General features: G+C 41.8%; 1 protein-coding gene across 2 annotated transcripts in view; it reads left to right on the top strand.

Moving 5' to 3' along the window:
- The first annotated feature begins 418 nt into the window (after positions 1-418).
- The window catches only part of LAMB1 (laminin subunit beta 1), an 89,189-nt gene continuing 74,608 nt past the window's right edge, over positions 419-14,999 (top strand). Inside the window, exons 1-4 of one of the 2 annotated variants that reach the window (XM_044423292.1) lie at positions 419-532; positions 615-709; positions 4,207-4,379; positions 11,524-11,659. In XM_044423292.1, coding sequence (XP_044279227.1) covers positions 673-709; positions 4,207-4,379; positions 11,524-11,659 — 346 coding nt within the window. In that variant the 5' untranslated portion in view covers positions 419-532; positions 615-672. The remainder of the gene's footprint in view (positions 533-614; positions 710-4,206; positions 4,380-11,523; positions 11,660-14,999) is intronic. The other variant, XM_044423293.1, reaches the window with a different exon arrangement.

The raw sequence follows: 14,999 nt of genomic DNA, 5'->3' as shown, positions 1-14,999 counted from the left end.
CAAGTACTACAGTTGAACTGTTCCTTAAATCTTCAGGAACTGAAAGTGCATAATTCTAATGGCAGTAATATTATAAAGGCTTCAGGGTGTGAGTCCACTGAGATACTGAACAGTATTTGATAAGGTGAATTCAGATCCTGCATTGTCTGTTTTGAATGCAATCTCAAAGTGTTCTGATGACAAAGTTTCGAAGGTCCCCTGTTATAGCAATGGGCCAAGCCACAGGCATACTGAAGTGAAGCCCTACATCTAAATATTTGTCCCAGAAATAATCTGAAGGGGCTAAGTTCTTTGCCTGATTGTTAGGTAAACAACTGTCAGGAGGCAGCATTGGTGAGGAGACAAAGGACAGGAGTTCTTGTGCTAAACTCAAGGGTCTCTGCTGCAAGCAGCTCCCCCTGAATTAGCCTGAATTGCAGGCTCTTGCCCACCCCCTCTAGCGCTTGCGTGGTGGAGCCTGCCTCTTTTTAGTTTCCTCTCTCCCAGTGTCAGACTTGCATTCAGGCTGGAAGGAAGAAAAAAGCACTAAAGGGTAAGGAGAGCAAAGTTGCATGCATCCTGGTTCGGGGCAAGGAGAAACCCTGCAATTTCCTAATTTTCTTCTTCCTCTGTAGATAGAAAGGTGAAGCTGGGTGGCTCCTTTCTTCTTCCCTCTCTGGCAGAAGTGATGAGATGGGGTTCCTCCAGGTGCATGTTTGCTGTTTCCTAGGTAATAAACTCTTGTTGTTGTTGTTATTATTTTGAAAAAGTAATCTGATGCCTTACTACTTTAGGCAGCTGTTGTAATGGAAGACAACTTTGTTGCATTGGAGAAGTTGCTTTTGTTTTTCACTCAAAAAACCCTTTTAGGGACAAATTTCAGATGTGGCTGTAGCAGGAGAAAGTGCTGTAGCATGAACTTTTGAAGGCAGTGTCATTCGATCTAGTATGGGAAGCTGCATTTGTTTCTGTTAAGTGCCTACTCTAATTCCCCCCCCCCCCCATTTCTTACTGTTCTCTTCCCTACGGCTCTCCTGAGATTGCAAGCTCTTTGGGGCACAGACCCTAAAGCACTCAAAACCTCTATAAAACATTTTTATCATTCTGAAACTTGCTTCTGTGTAAACAAGTGAGCTGTTGCCTACAAAAGGGTACGTTGCAATGAAAATCGTTCTAACATGTTAGCTTAGGAGTTCGTTCAGTGGGACATTTACGATTCAGAATCATACGCCTACTGCCACCGGAGTCCATACTGGACATAGTCCATACTGGACATAGTCATTTAAACAGGAGCAAAGCTGCGTAGAATACGCCATGTGTAATCATGTACACAGCGATATGGGCGTAAATTGTGCTGAATCCCGCAGGGTTACTTTTGAATAGGCATGCAGAGGATTGAATGGTAAGGGTTACATTTCTGTGGGAGTCAATTTTTACGTGGATTGTTTACTCAGCGTTTACTCAATAGGCTTACTTATGAGTAAACGCCGCCAACTGCTTCAGTTTGGGACTAAGCTGCGGAGGAAAAAGATGTGATACTCTACATATTTTCATTAGAATAACCTTTGAACAGTTGGAAGTTTACTCGTGAGGAAACATTTCAGACTATCTTAGGCGTTACCTCTGCCCTACATTGGGGGCAAGCTTGTCCGCATCGTCTGAAGAGTCTGTCCCGCCATCCAACTTGCACTCACTTCTTCCCGTGTTATGCCAAGAGCAGATTTTAATCTGGAATGTATCATGCGGGAATATTACTTTGTGGACGCTAAAGCAGAACAGGTCCAATGTGAGGCTGACATACCCCATTCATTGTAATAGGTCTGCTCTAAGTAGGACTTAAATCGACTATGACCCTAAGGGCACATAGTAGCCAACAGAGTTTTAAGGACTTGGAAACGCCACCGGTTTAGTCTGCAGTCCTGTGATCACTTACCAGAGTAAGCGGCATTGAATTCAATAGGACCTATGCCTGAGTAGTCTTGCATGGGATCGGGCGGTTCAGAGAAACAGATGCATGCAATACGCAAAAGCTGAAAACCTAATTAAAATCATATTTTAAAATAAAAATTATCCGGTCTAATAAACATCCCTTTGGTGCAGCTCCCCCAAAGGGAATGAACGCCCTTATTGGAAACGGGATCCGCTCCACACACACGGGATTTCTTGCAAGTCTCCCGCCTTAAATCGAAACTACCCCCTAACTTTTCCACTCGTTGCGCGGCCGGCCACGCGATCCTAGCGCTAGCCGACGCGGAAGTTAGGCCCGCGGAGATAGATCCGCACGGCTTGCCGCTCCGGACTGCGCGCGTCCGAAGGCGGTCGCCGTGGCGGGACCGCCCACCGGCTCTCTGCTCTTCCCCGAAGCCGCGGGTAGGGGGCGGCGGCGGCGGCGCGGAAGCTCCAGTCGCCCGCCTGGTGCCTGTGCGCGCGCCCCTTCCGCGCAGGAAGGTCGGCGGCGCGGAGTCTGCAAGGGGCGGGCGTCGTCTGGCGCCAGATGGCTTTCATAGCCTGCCTGTGCTCCCTCGCTGGAGGGTCCCCTTCGCAGCTGGGTTGTGTTCCCCTCGCCTGACGGGGGCGGCGGGAGGGAGAACCGGATGGGGTTCCTCGCAGGGGGGAAAAAATTTGCGGGGTTTTTCGAGTGCCCTGCGTGGTCGCTTCCCCTTCAGCGAGGCGATGTGGCCGCCGGCGAGGCGCTAACGCCCCAATTTTATCCCAGCCCTCTCCTCCCCGCGCAGTCTTCTCCGTGTGTATTGGGAGCTAAATCCCCTTTGATTTCAATGGGATTTACGTTCGCTTACAGGAGGCATGTACTTATCAGGGAGAAAATCCCTCTGCCTCCGGGGGCTTACGTTTGCGTAAAAAGCCCTAATCTTGAAGGGGTTTCCTGCTGAGTAGATGCATACAGTTAAATCAGTGAAACACACAAGCTGTGATCTGCCTGCGCCTAGACCTGACCCATGGGAGTTCAACCTTACGGATATTTAGAGGAAAATATATCGTCCTTTCCTTATTTCAGCTATAGCTTGCTGCGGCCTTTCCTCCACCTTCTCCCCCATTTTACCTAGTTGTAGGAACTCTAATGCTCATTGTGTGTGACTGGCCTAAGAGTATTTTATGGCTGGTGTTAAGGATTTTAACTGGGATTTCTGCATTTTGGTCTGGTATCTGTATAACACAGTGTACTTAGGGACACCATTACTCCAAGTAAAGGAATGGAGAGGGGGTGGAACATAGTAACAATCCTAGGCACGTTTAAAACAAAGCATATGGTAACTCTGTTTTGGAATGGATCTGAGGGAAAGGATAAACATTCATGTGAAATTGCCTTAGAAATCTTCCCAGCAGAAGGTTCTTGTGCTAGTGGGTAGTGTTATTTATTACTGAATCTCCATACCAGAAAAACTGTCACATGTTGAATTCTTGCCTGCTCTGCAACTCTTAAAGAGGAAGGACCCTACTAGAAAGAAAGAAAGAAAGAAAGAAAGAAAGAAAGAAAGAAAGAAAGAAAGAAAGAAAGAGCTCCCTGACTTCTTTTGTTTTTATCTTAACATATTTTAAACCCTGTATCAGATTTCTAAAATGTGTATTGCAGACAGCTAGAATGAGATGATGTGTGTGGATTCCCCCCCCCTCGCTTTGGATGCACTTAATAGAGAAGTTAACAATGAGGACAATAAATAATTAAAATGTGTCACTTTTTGTACATCTTCTAACTGAACATGGAGACTAAATTGAATGAGCCAGTTAATTCATACTGTATATGGCCAGGTTGTACATCATGCATTTGAGTTCTTTTTCTGTTTGAGGTGACTAGCTGAATTCATCATCATGGATGGAGAATTGAGATCCTCCATGAACCCATTTTCCAACACAATGCACTCATTCAGACATCTTTCTAAACAGTTTAGAGTGGTGTATTCCCTGCAGCCTCATAAGTTGAAATGCTCAAATATTGTTACCTCAACTCAATCTGCTATCCAGATGCATTGGTCTACAATCCTGATCATCTCTAGCCAGTATGATTGCGGGTGACAGGAATTGTAACCTGACACATTTGGAAGGCACTAGGTTGGGCAAGGCTGGTATATTTCTTAATCTTGAATAACACAGATCAGATATTTATCTTATTTTTATGAAACTGAGATGGTGATACTAATATTCCCAGCACTAAAGTGTTTCCCTTCAGCAGGCTAAATTCTTAGCCCTTTCTCTTTCTCCCTGTTTCAGGCCTCTGGGCCATCACAATAGCCCAGGAACCAGAATATAGCTATGGATGTGCTGAGGGAAGCTGTTATCCAGCCACAGGAGACTTGCTGATTGGCCGAGCTGACAAGTTAACTGTCACCTCCACATGTGGGCTCCACAAGCCTGAACCATACTGCATTGTGAGCCATCTCCAGGTAAGCTGTAGCAGAAGGGGATCTCAGAGAAAGCATCCAATTGATATAAATGAAGGACAGCTGATCATAATAGTGCTGCCTGCCTCCTCCTTTCCCCCCTTGGTTTATCAAGCAGCCCCACACCCTCTGTAGATAAGTAGAAACATCTGGTGCTGTCTACTGGTTGAGAGGAAGCAGACTCTATCCCTCAGGCTCAGATTTGTTTGTACAGTTGTATGAATCCCACTGTTTCCTGTCCTTGTTTGTTTTTGCTCCCTGAATGCACAGAACAGCCTTCTCCCAGGCTTATTAGGAGTGTGAACCTTCCTTTCTGACAGTCCCAGTTTAAAAAAACCCTTATCAAACTCTTGGGAGTTCTATCCCTAAATACAGGCAATTCTAGGAAAAGTTCAAAACTTGTTATAGGTAACACTATTAAAGCTCTAGCTCTAATTAAAAAGAAATTGTCTTTAGGCATGATTACACAGAAATGTATTCCATTCCACTTTCCTAGTTTAGCTTCCTTTAGTGCTAAAATGAAATCTTTTAGCATCAAAAAGAAGATGCAGCAAGGTAGTACAAGGTTTATGCCACAATTCTGTTTCAACTTATTGGTCTGTGCTAGCCCAAGATATTTGGCTGTCCAGAGAAACTGGAGAATGCAATTCAACCAATTCCTCTGAGGAGCCTTCTTGATACTACACTGAAGTGCAGCTCCTAAGTTGTATACCGCTTCAGTGAGGCCTCTAAAACAGAAAAAAAAGAAAAACCAGTTAGGAACCAGTTAGGAATATTATTTTATTTAATAATATTACTTCATACTACAGTGAGGTTGTAAGCCACATTTTTTTTGCAAAACAGACTAGCTGAAATCTTCAGACTAGCTGAAGCAGAGGTCCTCAAACTTTTTCAACAGGGGGCCAGTTCACTGTCCCTCAGAATATATATAGACTATATAGTTTGAAAAAAATGAATGAATTCCAATGCACACTGCAATTAAAAATTAATTAAATTTAGAATTAATTTAAAATGAATTAATATTTTAAAATTAATTAAAATTTTAAATGTTTGCTCGCTTGCTCAGAAAAGGCCGGGGTGGAGGTGCAGGAGCCCCGCAGCTTTCTCCAAGTAAGCTTTCTCCAACATGGCTTTCCCCAAGTAAGCCGCTCCGCCTCAGCTTGTCTGCCCCAGGCTTGGCCAGTGGCGGCTTGGTTGCTCGGAGAATGCCATACGGCCTGGCCACTCCCGGACTCGGTGAGGCGGTGGTGGTGGCTTGCTCCCCTAGAGAAGGCCAAGCGGCCTGGCTGCCCATGGGCTTGCATAATTAAAAATAGATTAAAAAGGTATTTTTCTTACCTTTAATCCCTGTTTTATTAGTTTCTTCATCATCTTTGTCTTCATTTTTCTTTCTCTTCCGCCCACACTCTTCTGTTTCCCACTCCATATTCCCGTTCTGTGTATGTGTGCAATTGGGGCGGGGGGAGAGCCAGCGCACATGCAGTTGAGCTGTTGCAATTTGGTGCATGCACCAGCTCTCTCTCTGCTCAGTTTTAAAGAACGTCTGCACCAGCTCAGAGCTTTTGGACTCACTTGGAGATTGTTTTCTCCGACTGAATCCAAAACCTCTGAGGCGGGCTGGATTGGGCCCATGGTCTGTAGTTTGAGGACCCATGCTCTAAAGCTTATGTGAAATATGTGGCTTATAAATTACTGCAGAAGTAAGAATTGAGCTGTCATATCAAAGTGAAAACATTAAGTTGAAAAGTTGTATTGCTCTTTGCCCAACCAACATGGTGCTACAAGAGAATTTTATGAACCAGGGGTCGGCAACCTTTAACACTCAAAGAGCCATTTGGACCCGTTTCCCACACAAAAGAAAACACGGGGAACCGCAAAACCCTTTTGACATCTAAAATGAAGATAACACTACCAATACCGGTTTTTACCTTAATGCTATGTATATCTTCATTATGATTTAGCTGCAGTTCTTGTTCAGTCACTAAAAACTGTTATTTTTAATCTTACATTATAAACTAGTAGGACTCCTTTCATATATTTTGAATAGGAGAACAGCTTCCTGCAGAGTCAAAGTCAGTGCTAAAGGGCTGCATGCATTAAACAGCAAACCCCATAAGTTCGTCAGCAGTAAAAGCAAATGAATCTACGCACATATCATTAAACATTTGTTTTTCTTCTGAAACTTTTCTTTTCTTCGATTTATCCATGGTTGGCCTACGGGGAAGGGGGCGGGCTCAGTAAATCGGTACTGGTCCTCAGATCAGCAGCTGTGCTGGAGATATAGGTGTGTTTAGTGACTGATTAGCAGATAAACAGTCAAGTGCTGTGAATTGTGACAGGTCCCAAGCACAGCTTTTAACATTCAGATGAAGGAGATTACATTGGGACAAAGAGAATCTTTTCAACAGCTTTTGTGTAACATGAGAGCCTGCAGGAAGCTTGTTTAGCAGAGGAATGTAGCGATTTACTTAACTAGCTAGTGCTGAGTTCCTGAGTGGAGCTTGGAGCAGATCAGCGGCTGTGCCGGCACGTGTTTTGAGCGACGGAGCCGCAGCAGAGGGGTTCAAGAACCACATGTGGCTCCGGAGCCGCAGGTTGCCGACCCCTGCCCTAGACCAACAAAAAGGTGAACAAGTGGGTCCTAGATCAGATCAAGCCAGAACTTGCCTTGGAAGCAAAATGACCGAACTGAGGCTGTTGCAATTTTGGGCACATCATGAAAAGGCAAGTCTCACTGGAGAATAATGTTAAGGAAAGTCAAAGAAGGAAGAAGACGACGACGAAGACCAACAATTAGATGGATCAGTTCTATAAAGGAAGCCTTGAGTTTACAAGAGCTGAATGGAGCTGTCAAGACAGGACATTTTGGAGGGCCTTCATTCATAGGGTCGCCATAAATTAGAGACAACTTGATGACATGTAACAACAACAAAATTCTGCAGGTTCTGCATTAACGATCATGAATCCTAACTGTAACAATGTTCAGTTTTAATTTTAAAATGGTTTGAAAGTTGGACATAGCTTAACTATTGTGGAAACAATCTTCAGATAACATTTCAAAAAGGAAAACTATGACTTTTTTAGAAACACAATGTGTGACTGCAGACAGAGTAACAATATTTTATCAAAGTTAGTAAACAGCCTTACTGCCTGAGTAGATCTCATAATCTGTATCCCTGGAACTGCACCAGTGCAATCCTATACATGCTTGTCTACAGTCCTGTGCACACGTACACAGGAGCAAATCCCAGAGAACACATAAGATTACTTATGAATAAACATGTAGGAACACAATAAACATTGTGTTGTCAGTATCTAGTTATTCTTGTACCTAATAATCCTGTGTGCTTTGGAGGGGGAATGAGGGTGGGGGTGAGCAGGGGATTGTATCAGGGTCAAAGGGTATAACTGTTCCTAACTAGTCATGTGCAAGAACCCAGGTTCCACTGAACTGTGAACATAAGCCTAATTTCAGCTGATGTTATTAATACTCTCAAATTAGAATTGTTTACACTTTGGGAAAGTTATAATGCATTTACAATGTGTCCAGATATATTAACACAAAAATCTTCTGATATATTTCCTTTTGAGCATGATATATGAGAGCTGTCTAGACTAGTTCGTCATCCGCAGTCCCTAGCAACATCTGTAGTTAAAATTCTAATAATTTCAGGGAGTTTATAGGTGTAAATTTAAGTGAAACAATATAAGTAAATCATTTCTTTCTAAACCACATAGAAAAACACTCTATTTTTAATCAACAATAAAAAGAAATACTTATTTTAACCAAATATAAAGTGATGCAGCTCAATTTCACATTTGTAAAAGAAACAGGAAAAAGATGAATACAGATTTTTCTTTTTAAAAAATCAGACCAGGTAATACAGCAGCTCTTAAAACCAATTTCTAGTGAAAAACAGGCATGTACTGGGGTGCATCAAGTTTAGGAAGGCTCACAGATTAGGAATGATAACAAAAATATTTCAAGTCATCCAAGTGGGCACAGGGTAAAACTTGGCAATAAAGATATGGAAAGAAATGTAAGTTGTTTAAAGCACCAAAGAATTGTAGGAGGAAATGACTGGGATAACTTATGGAAAGGTTATTTGTTTATCTGAAGTATTTTTATACCACTCACCCAAAAAGATTTCCAGTGTGGCTTACATATAATCAATAAAGCAAGATAGTCTTTGCCTGCTAGTTTGCAATCTAAAAAGGCACAACACACAAGGAAAAGGAGTGGGGAAGGAAGAGGGAGAAAAATAATTTTAGCAGGGGTGGTATAATAGCCCTGTCTTCCCTCCCATCTCTCTCAGCTGCAATCAAAAGTTATTTTCTCTTTCCTTCCTGTCCTATTGAAATTGAAAATGTCCTATTGTTTTTATTGTAATTTATTGCTACATCATTGTTAAATTTTGTATATTGAAAACATTATGTATTTTATTGCATTTATAGTCAGTGTTTTTGCATATTGCTGTGACTCACATAGAGAACTTTGGCTGCTGGATGATAAATAAATAAGAATAACATGCTCATTTTTTTTGCATCCCCCCATTTTCTTTAACACCTAGCTTGATAAAAAGTACTGAACTGCTCAAAAGCTAGCTCATGACTTTGTGACATTATAACTCTAATAGAATTATTATCATTATGTGGCCTTTAGATTTTTTCAAAGAAATCAAAACTATAGCCCTTCAGATTAGTTGTGAAAGAAACCAGTGGTTGACAGAATGGCTCATCCCCTTATTAAAAGCACCAGATAGTATCCTACTGGCTACTAAAGCTAACATAAATTGTACTGCAGTGGGCTAAACTCTCATTACACATTGCCAATAGCTTTTGCTGGAGCTTCAGGTTCCCCATTGCAGCATGTACTATTGATAAGCACCAGACGAAGTTTAGGTTAGCCCAACATAATTCACATTCGCGCTTATGAGAAACAGGATTCTGTCTTCAGAGACCAGTAAAATATAGTACTAGGTTCAAGAATCTTTGATAGGATAATTTTGCTAGAGTAGGCTACCTATCCATTTAAAAGAAAGGATCATGCAAATATCTTTAGTCATATGCAAGTTCTACTACCATTTTCAAGCAGCAGCTGGAACTAGTTAAGGCAACAAGAAAAGACAAATATGGAAGGTCAATGAAATGCATATTTCCAGGAATGCTTGGAGGCTGGCTCAGATAAGATGCTTAACCTCTTGAAAAGAATTCTAAGTTATATGAGTAAGCTGAAATAAATGAGAAGATGGAGGTGATGCTGGTTTTAATTCTGAAGGTGCTCAGAATTAAGCCATATGAGTTGTTAGGAGACACTGAACTTAATCCAGTTCAACATCTCTATAAGTGAAAAGTTACCCATCAAGTCCCAAGTTGTTCTCATTTAATTTCAAAAGCAGTAATTTTTCAGAACTGAGATCATTTTATTAAAAGTTGCAAGGGAGAAAGTTAGAAGGTAAAGTCTGTTAAGAAGCTTATAGATTGTTTAAAAGAAAACTCAGGAATAAAAGATAGAACGTACACAGAAACCAGAAAAGGTAATGAGAAAATATGAGTACAATTAATGAGCACAGTCATGGAAAGAATAAAAGACAAAAAGGAAGACTGACCCAAGTCATTTTGCAGCCTCCCAAAGGGAGCAGCAAATGGCATCTCCACCCCAGTCAATGTGTAAAACATCCAAGGCCAGTCTAGTTATTTTGGCATCTGAGGAAGAAAATCCCACAAGGACTCTTCCCATCCTTGCCAATAAAAAACGAAACAAAAAACCCCTCAGTAACTACAGAACAGCTTGCTTCATTTTCATGATACTCAAAATCAGCTGCTAAGTGTCATTTTGTCTTTTGGCAAGGCTGGTCCTGGCAAGAAATCATTACTTTCAAAAATGGAAGTTTTGCAGAATGCAAATCAAAAGTAGCACACACTCAAGTTAAACAAATAGAAAATGACAATAAGGCAGGTTAGGAGTGCAATCCTATGTCCTCTCAATGTTGTATAGAACACAGGATTATTTGGTGCCTCAGTTCTTTGGTGCTTCATCTAGATAGTCAAGATTCGTCATCTAGAGAGAATAGAGACTGAGGTGTGGCTGAATTAGAATTTACCATCTAACTCCACCATACATTGGATGCATGTTAGCTTCCAAATGTGCAGGCTTAGGTGCAACTGAAGTAATGGAGATTGGATTGAACCTTGAAAAGGATTAAGGAATGATATAGCTAAGGGAAAAAGTGGACAAAGGCAGGAATATGTGGGTGTTCAATGGCAAATCCTTAAGTGTGGTTACAGACTAAGCTACAGCCTTTTCCACTGTGGTGTCTCAGATGTTTTGGACTACAACTCTCAGAATTTTAGATGGTTTATTCTAGCAGTGGCTGATGGGAGTAGCCCAAAACATCTGGAGGGTACTAGGTTGAAGGGGGGTATGCCAAAACCCACCTTCACAAAGTAGGTTTTGAGATTTTGGATGAAGTAAAGAGGGATTCCTAGGAGGCAATTCCAAGGATTTGGTCACCAAGGCACATCTGAGGAATTAAGGGAAACTTTGAACAGTGAAGGATTGTAGAGCTAGAATGAAGATCACAGGCATGTATTCGGATATAAAAATAGAGATATAAGGCTCAGGCAAGGGCATGGAGGCCTTTGAAAGTAAGGAACTTGAATGGGTTTTAGGAATGGACAGAAAAGCAGTGTAGGATTTAAGGAAGGGTATTACATGAACAGAGCAGGGGGATAAGTGAATAATTTTGGCAGCATGGTGGGTTCTGCAACATTTGTTTAACCTTCAGAGAACCCGAAATGATCAGGCTTGTATGAAATGGCAAGCACCAACCCCTGATTGCAGGTTGCATATTCAAAATAGTGACTGGCACATGTCATGTGGATTAAATAACCCACACTGAACATGGCATATCACAGAAACTGCCCCATCCCTTTATCTTCACACTTAAACGGTCTATGGAAACTGTGTGCATGTTATTTGGGATTTGCCAAATACTTTGTTACAATTAATATGAGGTGCCAGCCGCAAAAGTCCATCACTTCATATGCCCTTCCCATAAGCCAGTGCAGCCAGCTGAGATTGGGATTGGGTTACTATAGTCAGAAAGAGAAGTTTCTGCATTTTTAATCTGTTTGTTTCTTTCAGGAGGACAAGAAATGCTTCATATGTAATTCAAGAGACCCATTCCATGAGACACTCAACCCTGATAGCCATCTCATTGAAAATGTGGTGACGACCTTTGCTCCAAACCGTCTTAAGTTGTGGTGGCAGTCAGAGAATGGTATGCTATTGAAGTGAGAATTCTCTTAGAATGTAACCAGTTGCCCTTGTGATCTTAAATGTTCCTGTGTGCTCATAATTATCTATACATCTGCCTGCCTTGTAATTACGGCTACTGCTTCATAGTGTTTTAATCCTTTGAAGAAAGGTTGCTTTTCTTTTGTAAAACTAGAGCCTTAAATTTGAATTGAGTTTTTTTAAATCTTAAGATCTTGTTAGCACAAAAAAGGAGAAAAAAGCATTTCAGGAGCAATCTTATGGTGTTTAGCATATGATAGGGTGTACAGTATTTTAGATTCTTGGATCCAAGGTGAGAAACAGCTCTTCAGTTTCAAGGATTGGATTGTGATCACAGTGTTATAGTCAAAAATATAACTTTTAAGTATGGAGCCTGATCTTTTCTTTATAGATTAGATTAGATTAAAGCATATGAGGAAATGCTTCATGAGCAACAATCTCAAGATTAAGTTCTTAGAACAGTTCCTGCATTGAATTTTTAGTACAGTCCAGACCTTTTCAGTAGGTGCATGCAGTGTTTGGAACACAATCCCACCCAGCTTTTAGGAAGACTAAAAATTGTTTAGATATGCTTCTGAGATTGCCTGATGCTCAGAGTTTGATGATAATTCTTCTCTTATGTTAGTGGTTTTGTTTAATTTTATTGTTAATTTTAATTATATTTGTGATTTGCCTTGGAGGCCTTATGTGGGGTTGAAAAGCAGCTTAAGAAAATTAATGTAAATAAGTCTCACTATGGAATAACTGGAAAACATAGTGCAGAAAGAGATCTCCCTCTCTTCTGTCATGCCTTTCTCCATTCTACCATTTTGGATGCAGAATTGGGGCATGAAGACTTGGGAGGAGAATGTCTGCAAGTCTTAAAGAGTCCCACTGGTATCTACAGCCATTTAGGCCAAGTTTTTATGTGGAAGACTCTTGGCAAGCCTTTTCTGTTCCTGCTCCAGAACCTCAGGCCCCCTAAGCTAAGCCCCTCCACAGTGGGCTGTCTGCTCACTAAAGATTTGTTGATAGGCTCCAGCAGTATGCGGACTGAGAACTACCAGAAGTACAGACAGGATTTCGAAGAGGGAGAGGAACCAGGGCTGCCTTAACGCATGGGACTGATGGGCACTTGCCCGTGGGCCCCATACTAATCTGTGTATGTTAACCCTTGGAAAATTGGAAAACTTCCAAAAATTAACAGTAGTTGCAGTTGCTGTAGCGGCCCCAGTACACTGCTTTGCCCAGGGCCCATAATGCTGTTAAGACAGCCCTGAGAGGAACTAGAGATCAAATTGCCAACATACACTGGATCACGGAGAAAGCTAGGGAGTTCCAGAAAAACATCTACTTCTGCTTCGTTGACTATGCTAAAGCCTTTGATTGTGTGGATCACAGCAAATTGTGGCAGGTTCTTAAAGAGATGGGAGTACCAGACCATCTTATTTGTCTCTTGAGAAACCTATATGTGGGTCAAGAAGCAACAGTGAGAACTAGACACGGAACCACCGATTGGTTCAAAATTGAGAAAGGAGTTTGGCAAGGCTGTATACTGTCGCCCTGCCTATTTAACTTATATGCAGAGCACATCATGCGAAAGGCGGGGCTAGATGAATCACCAGTTGGAATTAAGATTGCTGGGAGAAATATCAACAACCTCAGATATGCAGATGATACCACTCTAATGGCAGAAAGTGAAGAGGAACTAAAGAGCCTCTAGATGCGGGTGAAGGAGGAGAGCACAAAAGTTGGCTTGAAACTCAACATTAAGAAAACTAAGATCATGGCATTTGGTCCTCTCACTTCCTGGCAAATAGATGGGGAAGAAATGGAGATAGTGACAGATTTTATTCTCCTGAGCTCCAAGATCACCTGCAGATGGGGACTGCAGCCAAGAAATTAAAAGACGCTTGCTCCTGGGGAGGAAAGCTATGGCAAATCTAGACAGCATACTAAAAAGCAGAGACATCACCCTGCCAACAGAAGTGCATATAGTCAAGGCTATGGTCTTCCCAGTTGCAATGTATGGCTGTGAAGGTTGGACCATAAGGAAGGCTGAGTGCTGAAGAATTGAGGCCTTTGAATTGTGGTGCTGGAGGAGACTCCTGCGAGTCCCTTGGACTGCAAGACGATCAAACCGGTCAGTCCTAGAGGAGATCAACCCTGACTGCTCTTTAGAAGGTCAGATACTGAAGATGAAGCTCAAATGCTTTTGCCACCCAATGAGAAGGAAGGGCTCCCTGGAGAAGAGGCTAATGCTGGGAACAATAGATGGCAAAAGAAGAATGGGACGGCAGAGGATGAGGTGGCTAGATGGAGTCACTGAAGCAGTTGGTGTGAACTTAAGTGGAATCCAGGGGATGGTGGAGGACAGGAGGGCCTGGAGGAATGTTATCCATGGGGTCACAATGGGTCGGACACGACTTCGTGACTAACAACAACAACAATAGAGTACTGTGTGGATAGATGAATTATAGAATTCACAACCACAGAGTTAAGGGTTTAAGCAAAGCAGTCTTACAAAATGGTTGTATTTACATTTCCAGTTTATCGATGACAGTTGTCTTATCAGTCTTTATCATCTTCAGATTTTATTTCAACAAAGCAGCATGAATCCTGCCACCATCACAAATGCAGTTTTTGAAAACAGCAGACGAGATGGAGCAAAAGTTCTCTACTTGTATATCTGGGTCAGTTATGGACAAAGCTGGGGATCCTGAAATAGTCCAATGGTTTTTGGACTACAGTCACCATCATCATTGGCTATGCTGGCAGAGACTATGCTGGCAGAGTTGGATTCCAATAACATTTGAGTGGACTCACTCCAGGCCTTGATGATAGTACTACCTTGTGACAAAGTGTTGCACTGAATTTCCCACTTTTCTTTTGCCAAGAATTACTCATTTTTCTTTCTAGCAGAATTTGGTCATGTCAGGATTTATTGGAGGAATTACTTAGAGCCATACTAAATATTCAGTTAATCACACATATATCTGGTTCACACAGGTTGTCACCCTTGTTTGTTTTATGGTGTCTTGTCATGACATCCATATTTAGTGCCAGTTCCTCAGGACAGTTTGTTATCCACACATAAACCATCCTAAGGGGAAAAAAAGCCCCTTGAGATCTCACTAATACCATGTTCTTCTTTCCTACGCAACTACTTCTCTGTTGTATTGCTAGAAATGACACTTACTGATTTATTTCTTCTCTCTGTTGCCTCCCTAGATACTGATACCTTTCTCTCCACCTTTGGAGAGATTTGCACAAATTTATTCTTTTAAACTGTTTGGGTTTTGCATACATTTGTAGTAGCAACTACTTATTCACAGTAACTACTG

Source organism: Varanus komodoensis, unplaced genomic scaffold (assembly GCF_004798865.1).
Source record: "Varanus komodoensis strain SLA01 unplaced genomic scaffold, ASM479886v1 scaffold13_3, whole genome shotgun sequence".
Classification (NCBI taxonomy): domain Eukaryota; kingdom Metazoa; phylum Chordata; class Lepidosauria; order Squamata; family Varanidae; genus Varanus; species Varanus komodoensis.
The sequence above is the reverse complement of the archived record's forward strand: the minus strand, read 5'-3'. Positions and strand labels throughout refer to the sequence as shown.